The sequence below is a fragment of the Miniopterus schreibersii genome (genome assembly GCF_964146895.1).
Source record: "Miniopterus schreibersii genome assembly, chromosome: 9".
NCBI lineage: Eukaryota > Metazoa > Chordata > Mammalia > Chiroptera > Miniopteridae > Miniopterus > Miniopterus schreibersii.
The window spans coordinates 17,542,430-17,569,063 of record NC_138118.1 but is presented as its reverse complement, the minus strand read 5'-3'; the positions used below and the strand labels follow the sequence as shown (position 1 = coordinate 17,569,063).

Here is a 26,634-nt window from a genome sequence, read left to right as displayed (position 1 = left end):
GTAAGTTTAAAAATGAAAGTACAAAAAAATCACTGTGTTCAAGGTCAGTATGAAAAAAGTACTGAAGGACCTCAGAGAAGGAAGTACCTGAGTATCCCTGGATAACAGAAAATTCGCATAGAGGAAGTGACATTTCAGCTGAGTCTGAAAGGACAGGACCATACTGTAGATGATTGGGATGGGACGGAGGAAGGGCTTTGAAGGTAGAACGAACAGTGTACCTAAGGATCCTAGGTGTGGAAAATATAAACTAACCAGGTGATACAATGTAGACATTCAAAACCAACACAAACAAGCTTGGCCCCCAGACTCCTCTCCTCTCAGCTAAGGCTTCAAGTTGGGCAGATATCCCAGTGGAGTTTACAGGCAGGATGTCCCCTATGGGCCTGTGACATTCCCTAGACTGAGGCTTCATTTTCTGAGACCTGATAGTTGTTGAACTAAGGGGAAGGCAATGAACCCCACTCTAAATACTAACCCCGAAATATTTTGACTGTGTGGATAGCACAGCCTCCGTTTATAAAAAGTTTATGTACAATCTACATTTAAAAACTCTGGTCCTGGCCAGGTAGTTCAGTTGGTTAGAGCATCGTCCCAATATGCCAAGGTTACAGGTTTGACCTGCACATACAAGAATCAACTAATGAATGCATACATAAGTGGAACTAATTGATGTTTCTCTCTATATATGTTTAAAAAAATCAATTAAAAAATAAAAATTCATATTCACATAAAATCGTATCAGTCTTCAGATTCATTCTTTCAGATATGAAACAAAATACTTAGTCCCTCAGTGGTAGCCCACAGAGATGGCTGGGTTTACACTAAGCCAGAGATGGTCTCCTTGCTAAAGTCAAGGCACAGGGTTTGCCTCCTTAGAAGGGTCATTGGCCTCCAAATGGCCTTCGCTTTTCTGGGCTCCCAGGACTGCGGGCTTAACAGAACTCTCAACATTTAGGTTATCCAGGAGATCTGGGTCCCAGGAAAAACGGGCTGTCACTAGTCAAACTCACCTAAAACTGATTTGTAACAGTTTATTTCATAATTTTCAGTGTGACAGAGCTCTGCTGCTAGGAAAGAATGAGGCTTCTGGGAAATATAAGGCAGTCAGTTGCCACTGAAGAGAGGGCTACCTGCACAAGGACCGGTTCTCCCCCAGGCCAGGCCAGAAGCACAGCCCGTTTCTCGAGCCACACATTCGGCATTCCACGTTGCCCTCTGCTGGAACACAGCACAGATAGCAGTGAGAGCATGAGCCATGGTTCAGAACGTGTTTGAATTCTGGTTCTGCCATTACTGACGCTGGGCCTTGGGCAATTCATCTCGCCACGCCTCCATTTCCTCACCTGCAAGAGAGATATGCTTCACGAGACTGTTGAGTGAATTAGTAAATTATGTGCGGAAAATGCAAGCCATCGGTTTCATAGCAGGCACTTGATAAAAGCCAGTCATTTTTCTCCTTTTGTTTACAGCAGCATTTGTGGTTAAGAAACAGGACTTAAATACAGAAGTACTCAGTCTAACTTTCAATTCTGCCACTTAACATTCTTGGAAAAAAAGAAACACGGTTTACCACTTACTTTGCTTCAGATATTGTGCTGGTTCTTTATACTTAATTTTTTCTTCATTCTTAATCTGAAGATATAACCTAGAAATAGGTATTATTATCCCCCATTACAAGAAAATTGAGTTCAGAGAGATTACTTTATTAAGGCCATACAGCTGGCAGAAGATAGGGCTGAGATTTCAACCCAGAATGTCTGAATCCAGTTTCTTGCTCCAAAAATCACCCATAACCAGGCTGCTTAGGAGAAGCAGAAGAGGGTGAAGGGGAGGGAGTAAAGGTGGTTGAAGATTGGGAAAAGTGACCCCATTCATTAGGGCTCTATTTCCAATTCCCAAAGCTGTTTCCCCAGATTTATTAGAGCTTAGAGTTGGAACACACTATAGAGATAGCTGTTACCCAGCCCTCCTTTAGTTAGAAAGATACGAGTTTTAAAATTAGCAGTCATGTAGCGCTGGCAGGTTAGCTCAGTTGGTTGGAGCGTCATCCCAATACAACAAGGTTGCAGGTTCAATCCCCAGTCAGGGCACATAGAAGAATCAACCAATGAATGCATGGAGGGGGGAGCAACAAATCAATATTTCTCTCTATATATATATGTGGATATACAGAGAGAGAGAGATTCTTTCTTCTCTCTTTAAAAAAAATCAATAAATTAAAATTAGCAGCCATCTAGAACTTGGGGGATGGAGCAGCTCTAGGGCTCTTAGGAAGAATCAGTGTTGTCTGTTCAGCTCTGTATTGTAGCAGTTATGCTTCACTGCAATTTATAGCTGGAGCACTTACTCTCCATTTGAACCAGACCAGTTCAGCCTAGACATCAGTCTCTCCATCCCTAGAAATCATCTATGGGGACAGGCCCTGACCCTCAAGTCCTAAGGAGACAGGTGCACACCCAGATTAAGGAGGCTTTGGGGTTAATCAGACCTGGTTTAGACCTCTATTAGTTACATGATCGTGGGCAAATTGAACATCTCAGTCTCTGCTTCCTCATCTATAAAATGGGGGATAGTCACACCTGTGAGGAATAAATGATAAACGGGTGTAAATTACAGCTCAACATGGTGCTGTCACACTCCACAAGAGTTAGTGAAACAACCTTCTCAGAACAAGGCCAAGAGCCTTAGGGTTGAGGGTAACAGATGGGGACTTACAACAAGGGCATGACATATGGACGTTTACTCCCCAGACCAGAGGTACCCAACAGGAGAGAGGACAGGGGAAAAGTAAAAAGCTCTCACAGGTGTCAATTTGCCTTCCTGCCACTTTCTCCATCCATCTCTTCTCAGTGATTCTCCTCTGATTTATGTGGTAATAGTTAAACAAGTAAGGTTCAGTCTCATTACTTTATTGATATAACTCATGAACTGTCTGATATTCTGGGATCAGAACCCAAGGAAAATTTTTCTCTGACTGGGTCTGATCTCAGTTCTTTCTCTTTCTCTCCCTTTCTTTTCTAAGAGTATCTAGCACAGGCAAACCAGTCAAATAACTGAAAAGTTTATTTGGGGAAAAGGAGTGGGGAGAGAAGGAAAGTGTGTGTCCTTAAGGGTAGGAAGGGACCAAGTCTTTTCATTTCAGTTGGAAGCATTCACAGCCTCATGTAAATAGATACTTAATCAGAAACTGACTTGCTTCTTTGCCTTTTTGGTATCTTCTCCAAAGTCAAAAGCAGAGTAATTATTAGTCCCAAGAAAGCAACTGTGATTACGGGTCTTTCCGTTCTATCCAAAACCACCTAGAAATAACAATAATAATACAGTATATCCTACATTTAAGGAGATCAGGTCAGAAAATTAAGAGATGATGATAACTTAGTTCAGCATGATATCCTGAGAAACTTTTCCAGGGCACCATGAATCCTGATTAAGCATAATACACCATTCACAAATTACTTCTCAAGTTTACAGCAGTAACTATGGAAGTTCCAAGCCCACTCACTACACCCATGAGACATCTTTTTCCAGTGTAGCTGCCTACAGACAAACACATACACACGTAATTCCAGACTAAAAAACAAATAGTGTTGTAATTGAGGCAGTTAAAGCAGAGGTATCCATCCCTAGATTCAAGCTCATGGATTAATATAATGAAATATTATTTCCATCCTTCCATTTACCATTTACAATCACACTCTATTTGTGTCCAGATAAAAGTATACCATTACAGAAGCACACAGGTCAAGCTGTTCAGGTTTAATGATTCCATGGTTTATGTTATTAACATTTGAACATATCGCTTCTGTTCCGTAAGTCCATGCACTATTTGTAGTTTGTAGATAACCCAGGTCACCCAGCCTCCCAATCAGAATATTTAATCAAAGTCTTCTGCACCTCAAACCCTCAAAAACAGAGCCGTATGATGAAATTACAAAGATACAGATTAGTCCAGACAGTGGCAAGGCATTGGTCTTTAAGGTCTAAAGATCTCTACAACCAACAAGAGCAGATGGGGGGCAAGGAACAAACAGGGAATTGACAGTGTTTGAACCCGACTTTTCTGAGTCCCTCCTTTCCAGACTGACTGAAAAATAAGCCTCCTTTCCTTAAGTGCAGAATGAATCTACTTATGCAACACCAAATGTAAGAAACCCTACAGGACAAGGAAAAGTAATAGTAACACATGTGGGGAGATAACTGTGGGCTGAAACTCTATTACCTCCCTACGGGAGTGGGCAAAATACCCTGGTGACAGCAACCCATAAGCATCTTGCTTGTAGAGATCTGGGGATTTAGCCAGGATGTTATCCAAGCAGCAGCAAGTACCCCCGCTGGCCTCGGTTGAACCTCCACCACTTTCCTGTGAGGGTCCCAGCAATCTTCTGGAATCCTCTATAGCAAATCTCCTTCCTCTTTCCTATAAATCTCTAAGCTAATTCCTTGCATCCAGGCAGGGTCAGAGCTTCCCAATAAGACCTCTCTCTGTAAGAAGCTAGGATTTTTTTCTTAACGGAAGTTCAACATTGAAGAAAAGATAGCAGTCTTTCACTCACAAATCTCAGGCCAACCTCAGGCAGGCTGGTTAAGGCAGGGACAAGTGTGAAAGGTCTATTAGAACCCTATTCAGGCCAAAAGCAGGTTACTCAGGAAATCCCTAAGATCAAACTGGTGCTCAGAGTTTTCTCTAGGGTGGTCAAAAGGAGTGTTTTGTCCAGCTCGCTTCTAACTAGAACAAGCTTCCCAGCTCTGGGATGAACGCGCTATTCCCTGGCCCTTTGAACTAGTGGACAACCTGCCACTATTTCAAACTTCCCGGTCCTTCTCCAGCCTGGATTTATGTCCCCAGATAATTGGGGCAGCAGTGAACCAGACTCAGATTGTGACGATGGAGAAAATAGCCAGTCCTTGTGCGTGTTTAGAAATTACCTGAACTCCCTTTGGAGTCGCATTTACTCCTAGCTCTGCACTAGGAGCATAATAATAAAACAAAAACGTCTTATTTTCAAATATTTTCCTACCACTTCCTCGACTTTTGTATGTTTCAATCCTAGCCTCTCCCCTCCTTCCCCTCACACACACACACACCACCAGAAGATTCTGTCCCAACTCTTCCAGTATTTCTAGGGCCCAAGAATAAAGCAGCATTAATGGCATTTGGCAGAAAATCCCATCCCACTTTGAAGACTCCTCCCAGTTCAACACAGTGAAGAAAAAAATGATAAGGTAAGAGAAGAGGCAATAGAAACTAGAGCCTTTCTCTTCCCACATAAGAGGCACGGAAATTTCAGGAGTTAGTAAAAATGACATCATCGCTTGCCAGAAGGCCACCAGCTACCACTGGGTGGGAGCCGCATTATCACTTGTTTCTCCTCTGGACTGAAATGCAAGATAGTCAGGATGGCTGTGAGTGTCTGCTGGCGGCCCAGGCTGTCAGGCAAGGTCAGGAAACGGTAGATGATGTTTTTGAGGTACTCCAGATTGGCTCCCTCCCTACTCTGGTCTCTGATGTTCTTCTCAATGTGGCTCTGCAGAACTCCAACCTCCTCTCGGTGCCGCTCCCCCTCCTCCAGCAGCCGCTCCTGCAGCTGATGCACCTCCATCTCCAGCCTGTGTTTCTGCTTCCTCAGCAATGTGATCTCCACCTCCTTGCGGGCCAACTGCTCGGCATACAGGAAGAAAGTGGGCTCATTGGCCGCAGCAAGTTGAAGTGCTTGGGTCAGGTTATCTGGAGAAGCTATGTCAGCCGGGTCCCCAGGACTCCCGCCACCCACAGGGCTTCTGCGTCCTGGCAGCACAGAAGACAAGGCCACGGACCGCAGTTGCTCCAGCTCCAAGTCCTTCTCGGCCAGCACGGCCAGGGCACGGTCCCGCTGCTTGTGCAGCTCCTCCTCCAGTTTCAGCGTGCGGTCCCTGAAGTCCAGCTGGCTCCGCTCCAGCTCCTGCCGGTGGTGATGCTGCAGCCGGGCCAGCTCCTGCTTCCAGTCCTCAGCCTCCTGCTGGTGCTGGCGCTCGAGTTCATCACAGGACAGCCGAAGGGAGATATACTTCTCCTTCAGCTCTGCAAGCTGTTCCTGGGCTTCCTCCAGCTCCTTAGCCAGGTTACCGTCTTTGGTGTTCTTGCTCTTGAGGACAACCTGGGCCCTCATCTTGTACCTCTCAAACTCTTCCTTCAGCTGTTTCAGCTCCTGTTGGTAGTAGAGTGTAGTAGCCTTCTCCCCATCGGCAGCCTCAGAGCTGGGCATTATCTCCAGGTTGCAGAGCTTCTCTACATCCAAGGTCACCTGGCTTTTCCTGGCCGCCACCTGCAGTAGCCTCTTCAGCTTCTCCATCTTGTCCTTCAGGACATTGACATCCAGACTGGACTCTTCTGCATGGCTGTCTAGAGGGGACCGGCTAGAGACTGCAAGAGCCAGCGTCTTGTTCTCCAGGTCCAGCTGCAGGATGCGCTCCTTCAGCTTCTGGATGGCCAGCTGGTCCTTTTGCTTGGCTTTCTCATAGGTGCCCAGCAGTTCCGACACCTCAGATATTTGGTTCTCCAGGGCTGCCACCCTCTGCTCTTCCAGCTGGGATTGCTGGCGTAGTTGATCCTCTGCAAGGGCTGTCTGTAAAACAAGGGAACAGATAGAAATGCATCCAGAAAAGCCACAAAGTCCTATGGCAAGCTTTTGAGAAAGCAAGAGAGGAGGGCAAAAGGACGGAGACTGACCTGGCAGGAATGGGAACTGGGGATTTTTCTGTTCATTTGGAAGCTAACAACAGTTCCTATAATCTGCTTGGGTTCTGCTCCCAGTCATAAGTTATACCAAACAATAGTAAGAATCTTTGTATATCTGCTCTTATTCTGCTTTAGTGCTTTCACTTTCTCCTATCACACACTGAACTCACATATTAAATGTTACCCTTGTTTATCATACACTTCCCCAAATCCTATTAAGAAATCAGATGACATTCTTGTCCTCTTTAATATTCCTGGTAAGTTCAAAACTGAGTTGGATCTCTCTCCACCCTGAACAGAGGCACTGTAAAATAGCATACCTTTAAAGAAAAGGCAAATCTTGACTGAAAGCAATCATAAGAGGTTATTTCTTGAAGAAAATTCCTGTTGCCCCTTCAGCCACCCTACCTGTAGGCATATACTGCTACCTACATAGGCATATACTTACAGGCAAACATACTACTTTCATTGCACAGCTGCTACAATACTGCTTCACAGAGACTAGCTGGTAAGATGCCAATACCCAGAAGCTCAGAGCTATCTGGCTCCCACCCAGCTTACACTCAGAAACTCCACATCCTGTTGGAAGCACACTCTGTGGATTCTGTCAACACCACACAGAACAGGAATTCCCAGGACTCACAAATACAACTTTCTGAATAGCATCAAAAACTGAAAGAGCAGCCACTTAGATCTAACTATCAAAGGAGAAAAAAGCCTTAATATTCCCCATTTTAGGTTAAATGATTGTTTGAAGGAGATGAAGATAATTACCTTCCTCATTTCCTGTTGCAACTGAGCCTGGAAATGGCTCTTAAGGCAGGCAGCCTCTTCCTGAAGCTCCTGCAGCCGGGGGTCTGGCCGAGCCTTCTCATCTCGAAGAGCCTGCAGCTCACCTTTGAGCTCCTCCACCTCACGGGTCAGCTCTTTAGTCTGCAGTTCAAACCCTTCCACCTGACCAGCAGCATATGCCCGCCCAGCCAGGGCTTCTCGGGTCTCTTCTAACCGAAGCTCCAAGTCTTGGCGCTGGGTTCTCTCCTCCTGCAGCAGTTTCTGGAGCTCACGCAGCATCAAGGCATGGTCACTCTGCTCTTGGGCCCGATCGTGCTGTTGTGTGATAAGCCGGGCTTTGGTTTCTGCTATCTGCTCCTGCAGCTCCTTCAATTCTCCCTCCAGACGGTCCCTCTCCTCCTCTGCCTTTTTACTGACGTCCTCTAAGTCCTGTTTCATCTTCTTCTTGTCAGCCAGGTAAGAAGCTTCCATGCGGGACTTCTCCTGGGTGACTGTGGCCAAAGAGCTGGTCAAAGTAGCCAGCTGGGTCTTCAGCTGGTGCAATCGTTTGTCCACCTCCCCACCTGCAGGTTGTCCATCCCCACTGCTACTGCTAACACCACTCTCTGACCCACTAGCCTCCTCGGACTTCAGAGGTGGTGGTCCATGGGCCAGTCTGTCATCTTCTGCCCCGAACTCACCCTTGGTGCTAGTGAGACTGGCTGTGGTATCCAAGCTGGTGGCGGTCCCAGTGCTATCCTCGCTGTGAGTGGAGCATCGGTCATCCACAGAGTCAGGACAGGTGAAGCCTGGAGGCTGGACACCTGCGAGGCCCACGTCCGCTTCGTGGGATACCGACAGCACCTTGATGCTGGCCTCTAGAGCCTCTTTCTCTTTCAGTAGGCTTTTATAGGCGCGGACCACATCCTTGAGACGCGTCTGATACTGGATGAGCTGCTTCTTCTGGCTCTCGATGGTCTCCAGCAGGTCCCTCTTGCTCGGGCCGCCCCCGAAATTCATCCCAAACTTCTCCATGAGGATTCAGAACTGGTTGTTCCACGTCAGCGTTTGGCCAACCTGGCAGACGGTCGCGAAGACGCTAGCTGACGTTGTCCCCGAGAGCGCACATCCGCTCGCCCCAGCCGGCCGAGGCCCGGGCGGGGTGGCGGGGCAGCCCGGCCGAACGTCCCGGGCACCGAGGGCGGGGCGGGTCCTATCCTGGAGGCGGGGCGACGCCAGCGCAGGAGGCGCACACTCCCAGGCCTCGCCCGCACTGTTCCAGAAGCCAACCCCGCGCTCCCCGCGCGCCCGGGCGTCAGCAGCCCCGGCCGGCCCTCGGCCTACGGTCCGCAAAGGGTTTAAGCCGAGCGCAGCCCCATCCCGACTTCCCAACCACCGCGGCCCGACCAGGGCGCTTCCGGGTCCGCTGGAAGTGACGACAGCGCGACGCCACGGGCGCCGCCCCCAGGGAGCGTCGAGTGGGTGGGGCTACTCCAGCGCCGGAGTGGGAAGCAGCCTGCTGGGAATCTAGCGGGGCTGAAAGTCGAGCGCTCCCGCGAAGAGCGGAGAGCACACGTTCAGGACGTGCGAGTGTCTTTGGTTTCATGAGGTTCGCCTGAGCTTGTCCTCAGGCTACGATCAGCAAGGGACAGGGCGACGTCGCACTGAGTCCTTACCAAACACTCGGGTGAGCGACGCGTCCCTAAATAGCAATAATTAAGGCTCTCATTTAGACCACGAAAACGGCAACCCTTTCTAGGACCGCGTTTGGCACCTAGTAGGCGTATAGTACAATAATTATTCGCCCCCTTTCTGAATCTGCTGAGTTGATTCAGCAAATGTTTGTAGAGGTCATCCTAGAGCCAATACGTCTGTCCCAGGTGCCAGCTATATTCCAGGAGCTTCTTAAGAGTTTTGCTATGTAGCCCTTTACAATAATTCTGCTCAGTGGGTATTATTAGCACTGTTCTGCAGATATGGAAACCTGAAGCACAGAGAGGTTAAGTAACATGTCTAAAATCAGATAGTAAGTTTAGAAATCCTATGCAGATCAATCCCACTCTCAACATACCAAATGCTATGCCAGATAATCACCATGAAGAGACAAGGTCCTGCCCTCAGGGAGCTCACATGTAGTGAGGAACCAAGCATGCAAATACAAGTCCTGTCATCCTACCAGTATGTATAAGCATATTTAAAGTGAAATGGAAATTAGGAGGGAAGCCTATCTAGGGGAGGCAGAGAAGGCTCTTAAGGAAAAGACTTTGGGATTTGAAGGATGAGTAGTAATTGCTCATCTAACAAGATGAGGGCAACAAGCATTCCAGGCAGAGGGAAAAGAGTGAGAGAACTCCTAGGGCATCTGGGAGCCTGACTCACCTGGAAAGCATTGAGAGTCATCTCAAGGCAGTAGTGTAGGGTATGTGAAGGAGGTGGCAACAGATGGGGCTGGCATAATAGGTGGGAACCCAAATTAAGGCATTTAGATTTTGTCCTGGGTGATAATAAGACACTAAATTTTAATCAAAAGAGTGGCATCATCAAGATTCATATGACTAGGTGGCGATACCAAGGGGCAAGAGGCTTGTGAATAGGCTGATTCAATCATGGAAAGAGTTGGAAGTGAAACGGCAATGACGACAGGGATGAAAAGAAAGATTAATAAAAGCGCTAAAGACATAGAACTGACCTGAGTTGTTCACCACTAGTTGTGTTATCATACTGGGGCTCTTTTAAATGTACTCTTTAGCCTTGTAAAAGCCTTCTTAGGAATGTAAGTCTATGGCTGAAGAGTAAAGTCATGCCCTTGAGCCTGGCGCCCAAAGTCTGTTCTCTTTAAAGGCTTTGCAGGTCAGGATGGGGCAGGCCCCAGAGGTCTCTTCAGACCTCATTTCTTAGAGGACCAGGTAACATCAGTTGCATTATACAAACATTCAGATACACTATCTCGTCATTTTACTCTCCATCATAACCTCATGAGATAGCGCAGATATTAGTCTCCATGTGTAGTTAAGAAATTGACCGGTTGTGAGGATTGTTGAAGGCAAGCACTCAAAAAAGGGCAGAACTGAGATATGAACTGAGGCCTGGAACAATGGCACATAGTGGGCATTCAATATTTGTGGAATAAGTGAAAGCTCTGGTTCCCAGCTGACCTCACCACACCTAGACCATAAGCAGTTGCTCCTAGAAGCCTGCTGGGATCCAGAACGGGCAAAATGCCTGCCCTTGCTCTACTGAGCAACCTATCAGTCCAGTTCAACCCAACAAGCATTTATTAGGTACAAACCTGGCATTGACCTGGTTTCTGCAACAGAAAATATTTATAATAATTCCTAGCCCGGCCCAGCGTGGCTCAGCGGTTGAGCGTCAACCTAGGATCCAGGCGATCGGGGTTCGATTCCTGGTCAGGGCACGTGCCCGGGTTGTGGGCTTGATAAATGACTCTTTCATTATTGATGTTTCTATCTCTCTCTCTCTCCCTCTCCTTTCTTCTCTCTGAAATCAATAAAGATATATTTAAAAATAAAATAAAATAATAAAGTAATTCCTATCTGGCTACTTCCCCTCTGATGCTTACTGGTGAAGCTTACTGGTCTACGGAGGCAAGGTCCTCACGACATCCTGGACAGGTGTGCTTTAACAATCTAGGCTTCTAGGTCTGTGCCAAAGTGAGGAAGGAGCTTCAGAACGGCCGCCTGGGTCCAGACTGAAAGGCCCATCGAGGCGAAGGCGATGCAATGGTCCGTGACGGCGCCGCCCAGGCCTGGGAATGAGTCTTCTGGCTCTGCTGTTTCGGGACCTAGGAAGCAGGCGTTTTAGGGAACCGTGAAAGCCAGCTAGCACTCGGGCATCTTCTTCCCCCACCTCAGGTGCGCTCCTCTCACGAGTCTGTTGTCCGCGAACCACCTACTACGCCCAAAGCCCCTCACTGGGCGCTGCGGGGGCCAAAGAGGGCTAAGACATCAGCACGGAGCGCCTGCACCCCGAGAGGGCGGGCGGTAATCACGGTAGTTGCTGCTAGTCACCAGGCGCTAAGCCCGAGCCCGGAGCGGGCTGGACGCAACAAACCAGAGCCCCGCGGCCGGCCACTGACGACGAGGGTGGGAGCCCTGCGGAGAGTGGACAGCTTCCCTCGGTCCCGCTTGGGCTGCCGGTTCAGCGGCCACAGAAGTGACAGGCCCGCTAGGAACGGGGCGGAACCCTGACCCTTTCCTCTTCAAAGCCTGCGCGGAACCCAGCGGGCGGCAGACTCGCTCAGCTTCGGTTTCTCCCCTCGCCGAAGCCGCGGGGCGGGGCCGGGGCGGGGCCCGGCGGGCAGGGGGCGGGGCCCGGCGGGCGGGGGCGGGGCGGGGCGGGGCCTCGCCGGGGGCGGGCCTTCAGTGACGTAGGGCGGGCCGGGACGCGCGGAGGCGGCGGCGGCGCCTCCTCCTCCTGCTGCTGGGCCCCATCCCCCCGCGACCGGCCGGTTCCAGCCTGCACCCCCGCGTCCGTGCCCGTGCCCCCTCCCCTGGGCCCCGCCATGGGCCTCACCGTGTCCGCGCTCTTTTCTCGGATCTTCGGGAAGAAGCAGATGCGGATCCTCATGGGTGAGGCAGACGAAGCGCGCGGCCCGGACGGGAGCGCCGGCCCCGGCGCAGCCCTCCGGCCCCCGCGTCCCTCCAGCCCAGCTCACCCGACCTCTGACCCTGAGTCACCCACCTCCTCACCCCCGACGCCACTGCTCTCGGGCGGGTCGGCGTCTGCAGCGCCGACCGGGGGGCCTGAGACCCGGAGCTGCGGGCCTGGGGTGGGGTGAAGCTCCCTCCGCCCTAGCCCGGCTGGGAAGAAGGGAGGATTCCGCCCTTGGAGACGACTTTTAAAAGGAGCGCGACTCTTCTCCTCTGACCTTACACCCCCAGTCCTCTCCCGCCCCTCCCCTCCCGCTCCGGGTTCCGGAGTTGGCGCCCGCCGCCCAGATCGCCCTCGAGGCCGGGAGGTAGACCTCGGCGCGCACCTGGAGCGCCCGGCGTTCGGCCCCCGGCCCCGTCACCGTCAGCTGTGTGGCCTCTCCCCTTCCCTGGTCTCTAGGGGGCTCCCTCGCTCCCATCTCTATCGCTGTGCCCCTCTCCTTTGCAGTTGGCTTGGATGCAGCTGGCAAGACCACAATCCTGTACAAACTGAAGTTGGGGGAGATTGTCACCACCATTCCCACCATAGGTGAGTCTGGAGACAAGACTGGGAGGAGCGGGAGCGCGGCGGCGGACCTCCGCAGGTCTACTCCCCACGCTGCATCCCAGTACTGGGAGCTGACACCAGATACAGCTACCTGAGAAGTGGGTCACAGTATCTGTAGGGGCTGGATGGTGCCCAGGAGGGCTGGATGTGACCTAACCCCGCCCCATTGTGGACTGCCGGCCCTCTGGGCTTCTGTTCCCTGGGGCCGCCTTGATCATTGCCTTCTGGTTTTGTGTCCCTGCTGAATTCACCTAGTTTTAGTGAGTTCCTTCCTTTCAGGACTTTTTTCTCATATTTTTTCCAATTATCTGCAGGCTTCAATGTGGAAACAGTGGAATACAAGAACATCTGTTTCACAGTCTGGGACGTGGGAGGCCAGGACAAGATTCGGCCTCTGTGGAGGCACTACTTTCAGAACACTCAGGTGGGGGCGGGGGTGCCTCCCCAACCCCAGGGGAGGTGGTGTTAGGGTTAGGAAGACTAAGATGTTGGCCTAGTCTGGGCCCAGGCCAAGGAAAAGCCTTATCCCCCTTTGTAAGCCAGCCTCTGCTCATCCTTCAGAACTGGCCGTAGTCTTCTGAGACAGCCACCTTAGGTGTGTTCTGAGAAGCAGGGTTCTGGGTCTAGGGTCCAGCTGCCTCATTTAGCTCTCCTCACATGTCTTTCCCTGTTCCCATGTATGTCTTTTAGCTAGACTGCTTGCCTGAGGACAGCAGCTATATCCTTTGCAGGGTGTCTCCACTTTGTGCCAGGATGCCTGCAGAGCCTTAGCGGAAGTTTTTAGACACAATTAGAGAAAGAGCCAGAATAGAGTATGTCCTAGGCAGGAATGATTGCTTCTCCTTCCTTTATGCCTTCCCACCCAGGGCCTCATCTTCGTGGTGGACAGTAATGACCGAGAGCGGGTCCAGGAATCTGCTGATGAACTCCAGAAGATGGTGAGCACCCAGGGCCCTGGGGACTGAGCCCTTGTTTTGGAGACAGAGATCTTTGTCCTGGTATGAAAGTCAGGAAATGCCTTACAGGCCCCGAATGTGTGTTTCTCTTTGTGGACACAGACACAAGGAGACTCACCCTGTTTTGCATTTGGGTCAGGTAACAAGCACAGGACATGAGTTTTCACATCTGAGTCTGAGAAGTTGGTGGGAAGAGGGAAATATGTGGTGGAGATAAACATCATCTTATATCCTTGTTTTTGTATTTTGGAATTTTGACTAGGGCAATTACTCAAATTAGAAAAAGGCTCTTTCTTGACTTAAGGGCATGATGGCCTCCAGTGATTTATAACTCTGTGTCTTGTGTTCAGCAGTAGACTACTACAATATTATGTTTTTCCCACAAATATGCTAGAAGGAGGAATGGGGAGCTTCCCTACACAGCAGGGAAGAGAGAGCCTGGGGACCCCGAAGGACCCCTCATTCTACACCCTTGGCCTCTCTCAGCTGCAGGAGGATGAGCTGCGGGATGCAGTGCTGCTCGTCTTTGCCAACAAGCAGGACATGCCCAACGCCATGCCCGTGAGCGAGCTGACTGACAAGCTGGGCCTGCAGCACTTGCGCAGTCGCACGGTGAGGGTCCTGCCTCTCCAAGGGAGCCACAATCTGGGCAGAAAGTAAAGGCATCTCCCTTTCCTTCCCTACTGTTAACCCTTTTCTTTCCTTCCCTTCTCTCCACAGTGGTACGTCCAGGCCACCTGCGCCACCCAAGGTACAGGCCTATACGATGGACTGGACTGGCTGTCCCATGAGCTGTCGAAGCGCTAACCAACCAGGGGCCGGCCCCTGCTGCCCGGAAGCACCCGCGTGCATCCCCGGGATGGCCAGACTCCCGGACTCCTCAGGCAGTGCCCTCCCTCCTGCTCCTCCACAGACACAGGCCTCTGCTCCTGCCCCTCCTGCCTGCATGTTCTCTCTGTCGTTGGCGCCTGGAGTCTTGTTCTCCAGGCACAGAGGGGTCCACTCTCCTGCCTGCTGGGACCTATGGAAGGGGCTTCCAGGGCTGAGCCCCTTCTTCCAGAGGAGGAGCAGGGATCTGGGTTTACTTCTGTTTTTTCCATTTTGGGCATACCCTTGGGCCAGGTGGGGAGGGAAGGTGGGGGCTCCGGGTGGTGCTATGATACGGCACTGGATATTGAATAATAAATTTGCTGTGGTTTGTACATGGTATTGTCTATAGCCTAGAAGTGGGGGCTGGGTTATTGATGCAAAGAGACAATTTGAGGGAGGCTCAAAGCAGCTAAGGCTGCAGGGCCAAACCCCCTCTCTCCAAGCACACACACATACATTGCTGCCTTCATCTAGCTCAGCTTCTCCCTCCTTGAGACTGGAAGTGCTGTAGAGGTTCCAGTGGAGGAAATCCTGTTTCTTCCCCAATTCCAAGGGGCCTTTGCTGAGGGTAACAGGATGTACCTTCATGCTTCTGTAAACCACATCACATACCCTATCCATCTCCTAGCTAGCTGTGGCTCTCAATGATTACTATCACGTTAAAATTTGAGGGGAAGGGAACATTTGTTAAAAATAAGGGTCCTGAGGTAGAGAAAACGTGATTTTTCAGGACTAGTTTGAGTCCCCAGAATATGCATCTTTAAAGTTGCCCAGCTGATTCTGTGGTCTATTAGCCTTATTTTATAAAACATTGGTAGGGCCTGGGGATTGCAGTTCCTTACTGTGCACCACTGGGACTCCTTCTACCTGGGAAGACACCCCTCCACCAATGGGGAATAGGAACCAGGGCTTCGGGCTATTCTCCAAGCATGGTTCACTCTGCCCATTTCCCTTTGCATCCCAGCAAAGCTTAAAAGCTACCATCGTGCCCTAGCTGGTTTGGCTCAATGGCTAGAGCATCGGACCATGGACTGAAGGGTCCCAGGTTCGAGTCTGACCAAGGGCACGTACCTGTGTTGCAGGCTCGATCCCCAGCCCAGGTTGGGATGTGTGAGGGAGGCAACCAGTTGATGTGTCTCTCCCACATCGATGTTTCTCCCTTCCACTCTCTCTGACAAGCAATGGAAAAGAAATATGCTCCAGTGAGGATTAAAAAAAAACAACCATCGTCACCATTTATTTATTTATTTATTGCTGTTCCCCCTTCTTTTATGTCACTTTCTCCAGGTTGCGGGCTGGTTTTCTCCATGAGCTTTGTAGGAAGTGAGTCTTGGCGGCTAATGGCTGACAGAGACTCTTTGGGGGCCTGGGTGAGTGTTCTCAGAGTCAGCACTGACTGCTCAGCAGCAGTGCAGCTGGGAATTATGATGGGTGTTTGGGACTCTCCCCTCCCAGGCCATTCTCTTCCTGAGCCAAGCTTTCCTGATTAATACGAGTCACTTGATCCTTGCTGGTTATCTAGTCATATGATCCTCACCTTCCCTGAAAAGAACCTTCTGAGACATTCTGGCCTCATCCTCCCCAGGGCCATAAAAGTTAATAGATTTTTCTTGGATATTATGAACTCCAAAAACACTTGAGCCCCAAGCGACCCAGGTAGAACCCACTTGCAAGAGAAAAGGGATTGATTTTTATCCTGTGATTAAAAAGAAAAACAGGTGAAGAATGGAAGGACTTGCCTGAAGTCACAGGTGGTCTCTGGCACAAGGTAAAATTGATTCACAGTCTTAACCCACATGGGTGCCTGGCATGGTGTGGAGAGGCTAATGCCAGAGGCCTGGACCCACTTCCTTTGGGTCATGATTTGATGCTGAGCCAGTGCCCTTTCCCCACTATGGTGGGATGAGGGGCACCTCTTACAGTCATAATGCTCCCGGGTCACAGAGGTGCTGGGCCCTAGTCAGCCTCTGTCTGGAAAGTTCCCTCTGGGAACGTCTTCCGGTGGGTACTTCGGGCCTGATTCCAGGCCCTATGGCCTGTGGAACCTCACCTCTGGGGGGAAGGCTGGGCCGGACAGAGTCATCACCTGTGGTGCCGGCCCCATGGAAGAGGTGGAGTGGACGCAAAGACGACCCAAGCCGGAGGACCTAAGGGTTGGGCTCATCAGCTGGGCAGGATCCTACCTCACTTATGAGCCATATAAGAATACGGTCACTGCTACTGCAAAGGGTTTGGGCCGGAGACAGGTAACAGAGTAAGCCTATACTGGAACCACTTTTCCCAGTGACTAAGCTCTGGCAACAGGAGAGGAGGGGGGAGAGTGCACTCTACCTAATCACTTTCCTGGCCTCTACCATTGCTAGGTCAAGGCCCTTCTACCCCATGCTCTTGCCCACAGGTCTTCATTGCTCCATCTCCCTCTTTCTAAACCTATTCCAGGAGGTGGGGCCACAAGCCTGGCCTTGCTACTTTGTCTTGCTCTGGCTGACCTCTACCCTCCATTCCAGCACAGAGTGGTTGTGTCATCACAAAGAGGCGAGGTGGAGAGCCCAGGCTGGAAGCCAGAATTGTGGGCATCCAAAAATTAAATCAATGGATACTACAAGGCCTGTTTTTGTTCTGGTTGTAGTTTGGGAATGGGGCAGTCTAGAAACCCTAGAAGAGTTGGTTCTCATTTTAGAGAGAGATGTAGGCCTCTCTGAGATGGGACTAAGACTGAGGCAGTAGCGAAGTCCTCTTGCTTATAACAGGGTTGATTGCAGCTAAAGCAAACCATTGCATCTCAACGTCTGTGCCCTCAACCTCATCCCTGAGCCCAGGCCTGCCTGTAAGAGGTCATGCTTTTCCCTTGCCCTGTTGGGGAGGTGCCCTTTAGGAATGAAAGTGTTAGCTGAGTGTGCTATTGAGGGGCAACAGTGAGGAAGAGAGAAGTAAGATTTAAACCAAAACATTTCTTTAAAAATTAGGTATTAAAGAAAGTGGTCAGGGAAGAGAGGGAGGTTTACCTTCCGTTAGTTGGAGGAGGTAGGCATCAAGAACTTCTCTTAGGATCCTGAGAAGCCCTATGGCTCCATTGCTGGAGGTGTCCTAAGATCTCTTGATTCCTGTGGATGAGAGAGCAGAGGAACCAACAGCAAGGAGGCTGATGTGGAAGGGAAGTTGGTTGGTCTCAATGAAGGTGCTAGGGTGATGCCAGAGGTGATGGTTGTAAGACTCCTTGGTCTAGTCACTTGGCAGTACTGATTTCCCTCTTCTCCATCCTAATGCCTCCAGACATGGGAGATCCTGGTCAGCAATGAGCATGACACACAGGCCGTGGTACGACTAAGGAGCTTGCAGGGCTTCTACCTCCTGTGTGAGCCAGATGGCACTATATGCTATGACCGGCCAAGGACTAGCCATCATGGATGCTTCCTACTCCGTTTCCACCGCAATGGCAAGTGGACGCTCCAGTGCATAATCAGTGGTCGTTATCTGGAGTCTGACGGCCAAGATGTGTTCTGCAACTCCCGGGTCCTCTCAGCTTATCACATGTGGACCCCCCGGCCAGCTCTGCATGTTCATGTGATCCTCTATAGTCCCCTCAACCACTGCTATGCGAGGGCTGACCCCACCGTGGGTCGTATCTGGGTTGATGCGCCAGTTCCCTGCCTGGGGGAATGTGGATTCCTGTTGCATTTCCAAGATGGATGCTACCACCTGGAGACCTCTACACACTGCTTCTTGTCCCACTTAGACCGGCTGGTCTCCCAACCCTCAGCGCAGACAGCTTTTCACATGCAAGTGCGGCCTGGAGGGCTCGTGGCACTGAGCGATGGAGAAGGGGGCATGTTATACGCACAGGGCCCACGCCTGCTCCTGGGCCTGGGCTCCAATCCCCATAGGGGTGAAGAGTGGTTCATCCTACAGCGTTGTCCCACCTGGGTCAGCCTCAGGTCAAAGACTCGGAAGTTCCTCTCTGTCATCTATGGCAAGTGCTGGGTCAAACGCAGCCGTGGAGGGAGGGAGGGCTAGCTACTGAAAAGAGGAAGTTGTGTTTGGGATCAGCGAGGATTTTTGAACTTACTCATAAGGAAGATCTAGGGATCCCAAGAGCATCTCTGTGCCATGTGCCAAGGAGAAGGGCGATAAAGCAGAGGTATGGGCTTTAGGGGGAAAAGGCCTGGGTCTTCTCCAGGCTACCAAGGTCCAACAAAAGGTGATGAAGGACAAGTAGGGAAAGCAAAGGAACCCCAGTCATAAAATATAGAGGAGGGGCTGGGACTGAGGATACTAGACTCAGGCTTATTATGACATGCTCTTCCTCTGCAGATGTTGAGGTATATGCTGCCTCTGAGCACTTAACTCCAATGTCGTTGTTCCAGTTTGAAAGTGACAATGATAGACCTGTTTTGCAGCTTCGCTCAGCCAATGGTTGCTACCTAGCCCAGGTAAGACCTTGGCTTTCTGAGCAAGACAGCCCGTTAGCCCTGAGTTCTTTCTCTCTAAGCACACTTTTTCTTTCTTCAAGGCAGGTGACCAGATGGTAAAGTGAACCATGGAGGTCCTTGTCAATTAACATTCATTTTCACCCAATGGGCCTATTTTTATCCAATGGGGCCTCCTTTTTACAACAATTAAAATACACCCATTTTAAGTGTGCAATTTAATACATTTTGACAAAGGTATACACCTATGCACACATGCCACACCACTTAACAAGTTAGAGACTATTTCTACCACCACAGAAACTCCCTCTTGGCCCTTTCCAGTCAGTTCCATCCACCCTTGTCCTTCCCACTACCACTGATATGTATTCTGCCGCTGTGGATTAGATTTAGATTTCCCTACTTCAGAATTTCATATAAATGGAATTATACAGTATTACAGTATGTATGCTTCTTTCATTCAGCATAATGTATTTGAATTTATCCTTGATGTTGCATGTATCAGTAGTTGATTCCTTTTTATTGCTGAGTAGTATTTCATAATACTACTCAAAAACACAAACAGCCCTGGCCTGTGTGGTTCAGTTGGTTGGGTGTCCTCCCATGCACAGAAAAGTTGCAGGGTCAATCCCCTGTAGGGAGCATGCAGGAGTCAGCTGATCAATGTTCCACATCAATGTTTCTCTCTCTCTCTCCTCCCTTCCTCTATCTCTAAAAAAGCAATTTAGAAAACCCCAAAACATAATTTGTTTATCCATTCACTTAATTACTTGAGTTGTTTCCAGTTTGGGCTATTATGAATAAAGTTGTTATAAACATTCGTGTATGAGTCTTTCTGTGGGCCTAATTTTTCAATTATCTTGAGCAAATACCTAGGATTGTAACTACTGATAAATGTGTGCTTAACTATTTAAGAAAATGTCAAGTAGATTTCTAAGGTGACTGTACCATTTTACATTCTCACCAGTCATTTATGAGAATTCTAATTGCTCCATATCTCCTGAAGACTTGGTATTGTCTTTTTAATTTTAGCCACCCTAACAGGTGTGTAATGACATTTTATTACGGCTTTAATTTGCATTTCCCTTATAATTGATGAAGTATGAGCATCTTTGCATGTGCTTATTGAGCAATTGTGTATTTTCTCTGTGAGGTATCTGTTCAAATTTTTTGCCCATTTGTTATTGGGTTGTTTGTCTTATTATTGAATTATAAGGGTTCTCTATATGATCTAAAGTCAAGTCCTTTGCCAAACATGTGTACTGTAAATGTTTTCTCCCAATTTGTGACTTGCCTTTTCATTTTCTTAATTGTGTCTTTTGGTAGCAAGTTTTAAATTTAATGAAGTCCAATTTCTTCATTTTATAAATGATTAGTGCTTTTTTGGTCCTAAGAAATCATTGCCTACCCCAAAGTTGCAAAGAATTTCTCCTTTGTTCTCCTTTAGGTGTTTTATAGTTTAGGTTTCACTTTTACGTTATGATCCATTTTGAAATGATTTTGGAGTGTGGGCCAAAGTTTATTTCTCTCCACATCCAGATCCCTTTTTGATGCTGGGCTTTGGGATACAACACAGACTGGGGAACTGAGAGAGCTGAGGTCACAATATGTTTTCCAAAAAGGATCTGAAAGCATAAAGCAAACCCTGGGAGCATGAAAAAGGCTAGTGGGTGGGATGTAGGAAAGATGGTCTGGGAATAAAATGATGGGAAGAAAACTGTTTTCAATCCTTGCTTTCCTTTTCTGTTCCCTTTATTATCTCCAGAGGCGCCATAGGACAGTGATGGCTGATGGGCACCCGCTGGAGTCTGACACCTTCTTCCGTATGCACTGGAATTGTGGCAGGATCATCCTGCAGTCTCCCAATGGACGCTTCTTGGGCATTGCACCCAACAGCCTGCTGATAGCCAATGCTTCCATTCCAGGTGAGCTAAGAAGCCCTCCTGCGAGCTTATTCTAAATCAGAGATGCTTTCAATGGAGCTGGGGTATGTTAGAATGAGTACTGGAATGGAGGTCAGAAGATTTGGGTCTGTATACTTGCCGAGTCACTGAATTTTTGTCATCTTTTGGGCAAACGACCTCTTTGAGCCTCAGTTTCCTTGTCTCCATTATCAATGGAGAGGATATCCAATCTGCCTGCCTCACAGGATTATCATGAGGATTAAATAGATTCATGTATCTCAAAGGAAGGAAGAATATTAAAATTTCTAAATGCTTTCACAAACACTTAACAAGTACCTAGCATAAGACTTGGCACACAGTAGGTGTTCACTAAATGTTAAAATATTGACCATTATTAGTGTCCCCCCATTTAGTGTCCCCCCTTCCTGCTTCCATCTGAGAAAGCATCTAGAGGCAGCCCACCCAGATAATGCCTTACTATTTCTTTCAGGCCCAAATGAGGAATTTGGGATTCGATTAGCCAACCGTCCCTTCCTCGCATTGCGAGGTCGGTATGGGTATGTGGGCATCTCACCAGAACACGACCTCATGCAGTGCAACATGGATGAGCCCAACTGCATTCACCTGCTGCCCTGCCGCCAGGGCATCTACCACTTTCAGGGTGAGTAAGCCACTCATCCTACCCTCAGTTCACAGTCTAGCCCTGCCTTAGCCCCAACTCAGACATCAAGGCCTGCCACTCACGACCTGTTCATCATAAAAGGAAAAACAGTTTCTTTCAGTTTTCACACTTCAAGATCTCCGGAGCAGGTTGGCAGAACAGAAACCAGCCCTCTTGCATTTCCATAGAGGGATCTGCCAACACAGGCAGGATAGGGCGGCCAGGGAGGGTGCCATGTCCCCTGGGAGCCCCCTCAGAGGCCCCGCTACTGGAGGGCTCCCCTTCAGAATTGCCCACCGACCTGAGCTCTTCTCTCCCCAGCACAGGGTGGATCCTTCTGGTCAATAACATCCTTTGGCACCTTTCGCCCTTGGGGAAAGTTTGCCCTCAACTTCTGTATCGAGCTTCAGGGAAGCAACTTGCTCACAGTGCTGGCACCCAATGGCTTCTACATGCGATCAGACCGAAGTGGCACCCTGTTGGCAGACAGCGAGGACATTACCAAAGAGTGTATTTGGGAATTTTAGGTAAGGCACAGTGGGTGAGAACCTGGTGTAGGGGAGCAGGAGCCAAGGGGCAAGAGAAGGTAGGTGGAGGGGTGGCATATGAGAGTAAGACTCAAATGCACCATGGGCTGACTTCTGTCCTACAACTTGATCAACTCCAGACATATATGCCAAATCTGTGCCTTTCCTCTCAGGGCTTCTAATCCTAGATGTGCTGGGGAGAGGAAAAATCAGATCCAGGTTTCTCACTATTGTACCACACACAGTAGGACTTGCAAGCAAGCCTGCAGGGGACAGGATGAGGTGTGTATCTGTCTCTCTTTATTAAGATGCAGAGTTTTGCCTATTTTTCAAAGACTGACTGAAGATATGCTTTCTGCCCTGTGCACTTTCTATCCTTACTCCTGGGTCTCCGGGGTGCTGATGGCTCCCAGATATTTATCTGCAGCCTTGACCCTTCTCCTGAACTCTAACATCATCTCTAACTTCCCAATTGACAGCTGACTTGACTTCATCCTGCCCTGCCTTCAAAATCAGCCTCCTCACCCTCCCCTCCAAAGGTGATTATTTCTCGCCTCCCCATGGCCATCTAGGGCATTGCCAGCCTCCCAGAAGCTCAGGCTCAAGACCTCAGCACCATAACTCCTTCCTCCCTTTCCTTTCCTTCACCACCCCCCTGAAAATTTTTGGCTTCTTCCTTAATGAAGCCGTTTTAGTGCTTTCTTCTCCTTCCCCCTCCCCTCCCCCTCCCCTCCTCCCCCTATCCCCTCCTCCCCCTCCGCCTTCTTCTTCTCCTTCTTCTTCTTTAAACCCTCACCTGAGGATATACTTATTTATTTTAGAAAGAGAGGAAGGGAGGGGGGAGAGAGAGAGGGAGAGACCCTGATGTGAAAGAAAGCATCATTTGGCACGAGATTTGGGCACACAGGATGAATATGTGTACTTGAGCCCCAGCAGCCAGGCTTGCTCCTTAATTGCTGTTACTACCAGTGGTTCCAGGCTTTTCACCAAAAGCCTGCAGTGCAACAAGGGCTCCCAGCAGCACTCGCTGCTGCCAGATCCTTCGCCACCTCATCTGTTCTCCACACCAAGTTCCCTTTCCTAAAATGCTGCCTTCACGCACCCATACCCTGTCCGCAGCTCTTGAGGGCAGGCACCTCACTGCTCTTAGACCTGTCCCTTCACAATCCACCTCTCTTACCTGGCTTGGAAAGTGATGATGTTGTAGAAAGAACTTTGGTTTTGATATATAGACCTGGAACAAGGGGCTAATAGGTTTGGTATTTGGGGAAATTGCTTTAACACTTCTAGGCCTTGTTTCCTTATCTGTAAAATGGGAATAATATCTAGTTGATAGGGTGGTGTGAAGGTTAAATGAAAATATGAACCTAGGTATAAACCCCCCAATACGTGTTCTCTCCTTTCCTCAATTTTCTACAAGTTTTCTAGACCTTTTTACTATGGCCAAACTGGGAAAAATAAAATGAAATCCCACTGGACTTGTTTTCTGACCTATTTCATGAAGGGCTTGGATTGAACTAAATTTCTCAGGCTCCTTCCAGGCCTGACATTCTAGGAGACAGTGTATTGTAGTGGTTAAGAGCTCACTTCTGGACCCAGGACTGGGTTGTAATTAGATTTTCATCAGTTAAACCTGTTTGACCTTGGGCATACAAACCTCTTAAAGTCTGTTTCTCATGGGTGAAATGGGAATATGGTATTTATCTCATGGGATTGTTGTGTTACATGAGATAATGATTGTATAATGCTTAGTAAACAGCCTGGCACCTAGTACACTCTCACTTAGTAAATCTTACCTATTGACTGCAATCTCCCTAAGACCTCTGATGGTGTTTCTGCACCATTAATTTGACTTAAAAATAATTTCTACTGCTTGTTCCTATAAATTAACTTTACGTGTTCATGTGACCCCCTCATCAAGAATGCGACAAATCACTTTATTCTCTCTCTTACAGGTTTTTTCCCAAAAGCCAGAGATCAGCAAATGACTGACTTAAGGTTTCTATTTCCTCTTCCCTCCCCAGGTCAATGGGATGCCACTTACAGAAATCCAATTCCTCCAGGAGAAATTACTACACTAAACAGAACAGAAAACCCAGAGTCAAGATCCGTGAGAATATCTGTTACACAATTTTTCCTACCCAGTTTAGCAAAACATCTGTTTCGAGCAACAATACATCATAAAAGGCCACCCCCAAGACCCTGGTGTGCATCTTACTCAGTACAGAGTAGGGGTCCGGAGGGGCGGGTGTGGGTTGAGACTGAGGCCCCACACCACTCCAAGTCCTAGCCAGAAGAGGGGAGACCAAATGATAACTAGAAAATCAATGGATGTTCCATTGATCTTCCCCATCCCCACCAGAACCACCCAACTTTCCACAGTGATGCCATGAGGAGTCAGCCTTGCCCTGATGGACTCAGAATCCAGATATGACTAACTGTCCTTTGGTTTAGAAAGAATGAAGGCTTATTAATCCTATGGGTACAGGGTAATGGTAATAATACCTTATGCCTATATAACCCACCCCCTCACCACCACCCACCACCTGTGAAGTTTACCAATCATCACATCTTGTCATTACTTTTGGTCCAGTCAGTTGGGCACAACAGGTACTTTCCCCATCACTGCCCACCTTTTTCAGGGACGTGGAGTGATTTGCCCAAGATCCCATGACTGGGACCTCTGGCTCAATTCTTCAATTAGAGTGGACTCTAATGGCCACTACTCTTTTCATCAAAACAGAGCTTCCAAAGTGACAGTCATTCTTGCACTGTCTTCATAACTTTGTTGTTTATCTACTTGCCATCTGCCCTATTATTATTTTTATTGACATATGCTCTTAAGTACATTTATTTAAAAAGATATTTTGATCACTATCATAAAATGAAAGACCAGAATCACTTGCCATAAATAGAAAGTGACCATAAAAATAAATACAATGAAAACAAAGTGATGTTATCAATCCTAGTTAGATTTTTTCCCTTCCCTGCGCAAGGCTCAAAGCCTGAGGCTCCCTTTCTCTCCACTAAAAAAAAAAAAAAAAAAATTAGCAACTGTTACAGAGGCACTAAAAACTAGGACCAAAATGAAGACTTTCTCTTTGATGCAATCAGAATCTAAAGGGAGTTGAAAAGGGAATCATTTTCATATTCCTTACTCAATATTATTTAAAGCAGCATCCACACACCTCCTAAAATGTTCTCAGATACCAACAGTGATGCCTGAGCCCCACTTTGGGAAAACTGCACTGTACCATGATGAGTGCCCGGTTTTTCAGTCCATTTAGAAGAGCAGCTGAAACCCAAACATGAGACATACTGCATTTGGATAGAGGAAAATGACCTCAGAGTTTTGTAAGCATGTTTCAACTCGAGAGATAGAAAAGAATTTTGTAAAAATTTTATCCAATAAATGAAGCTTGAGGACACTAGAGGCCAGGGCACCTCCTTTCCTAGAGAACATTAAGAATAGGCCACAGATATGGAGTGGAACACATTCTTCAGAGAGATGGGACCTTGGAGGTCATTTAATGCAGATCTCTCAGCATTCCATAAATACATAGCCACACGAAGATAAGCGAGCGTGTGTGTGCACGGGGACGCGCACACATACTTTCCCTCTTATGCCCTGGTCCCCACAAATGGCCATCCGTTCTCCACTTGAATGTGCTCGACCATGGGGTCTCAGCTGACAGCTTCTTGCTGATGTCAGTCCTGCCACTGAAGTGAATAGGTTATTCTCAGATGGTGCCATGCAGATTGCCACCCCACAAAGCCTTGCCCATTTTCCTGGGCAGTCTGTCCAGCAGGCATCCAGCTTGAGGGTACTGAGGGCAGGGCAGGGGCAGGTGTGCTCTGTTACCCTTGGAGTTTCATTCTAGAGCTGTGCTGCCCCATGAGCTTCCTGTGCTGATGGGAATGTCTACCGTCCAACATAGTAGTTTCAGGCCACATGTGACTGTTGGCATGTGACATACAGCTAGAGAGAAGCTGAATTATTCATTGTATTTCATTTTAATAGCCACATGTGGCTATTTATTGAACAGCATAATTCTAGAGTGTTTGATAATAGAGATCTCTTGAAGGACAACTTTGGGACCACTACCTGGAGTAAACAAATATATCCCCACTCCCCGACCCTTTTACATCATCATTCCATCCCTGCTCTTCAAGGGGGAAGAATTGGGAGGGATGAGCCCATCCTCCATCCCAAATACCCCTTTCTTCACCCCCTTCCCCCATATTCTTCTTTTTCCCTACATCCCAAGGCTTCCTAGGAGGAGCCTAGAGATTTCTCTGCAGGGAACAAAATTGAGCAGATTGGGAACTTACTGCCAAGAAGCAGCAAACAAACATGCCCCAGGAGCATGTATAAAGGGACAGCAGAATGTGAAAAATGGCATTTCTATCGTGTGCTGCTATGCAACACACACACACACACACATGCAATTAAGAATTAATATCTGGATTTTTTTAGATTAAGGAATTATTGAAAATCTTCCCAGTATGGTCATGGTGTTGTGGTTACATAAAAATAGTTTCTTATTTTTTGGAGATGCATGTTAGAGGACTTAGGGGTGATG

General features: G+C 48.5%; 3 protein-coding genes across 3 annotated transcripts; 2 read left to right on the top strand and 1 right to left on the bottom strand.

Moving 5' to 3' along the window:
- Positions 1-3,744: 3,744 nt before the first annotated feature.
- On the bottom strand, positions 3,745-8,906 carry GCC1 (GRIP and coiled-coil domain containing 1). The gene is made up of 2 exons (XM_081146896.1): positions 7,493-8,906; positions 3,745-6,605 (listed from the first exon to the last, which is right to left on the bottom strand). Exons 1-2 carry the CDS (start codon positions 8,522-8,524, stop codon positions 5,310-5,312), a joined length of 2,328 nt encoding a protein of 775 aa, XP_081003022.1. The 5' UTR covers positions 8,525-8,906; the 3' UTR covers positions 3,745-5,309.
- A 2,970-nt stretch (positions 8,907-11,876) lies between these two features.
- Positions 11,877-14,869, top strand: ARF5 (ARF GTPase 5). Its single transcript, XM_081146895.1, has 6 exons — positions 11,877-12,078; positions 12,608-12,688; positions 13,021-13,130; positions 13,573-13,644; positions 14,149-14,274; positions 14,383-14,869. Exons 1-6 carry the CDS (start codon positions 12,012-12,014, stop codon positions 14,467-14,469), a joined length of 543 nt encoding a protein of 180 aa, XP_081003021.1. The 5' UTR covers positions 11,877-12,011; the 3' UTR covers positions 14,470-14,869.
- A 1,765-nt stretch (positions 14,870-16,634) lies between these two features.
- On the top strand, positions 16,635-22,051 carry FSCN3 (fascin actin-bundling protein 3; the record flags this gene model as incomplete). The annotated part of the gene is made up of 6 exons (XM_081147694.1): positions 16,635-16,778; positions 17,806-18,502; positions 18,844-18,962; positions 20,725-20,884; positions 21,354-21,524; positions 21,846-22,051. 6 exons carry the CDS (start codon positions 16,635-16,637, stop codon positions 22,049-22,051), a joined length of 1,497 nt encoding a protein of 498 aa, XP_081003820.1.
- Between the last annotated feature and the right edge of the window lie 4,583 nt (positions 22,052-26,634).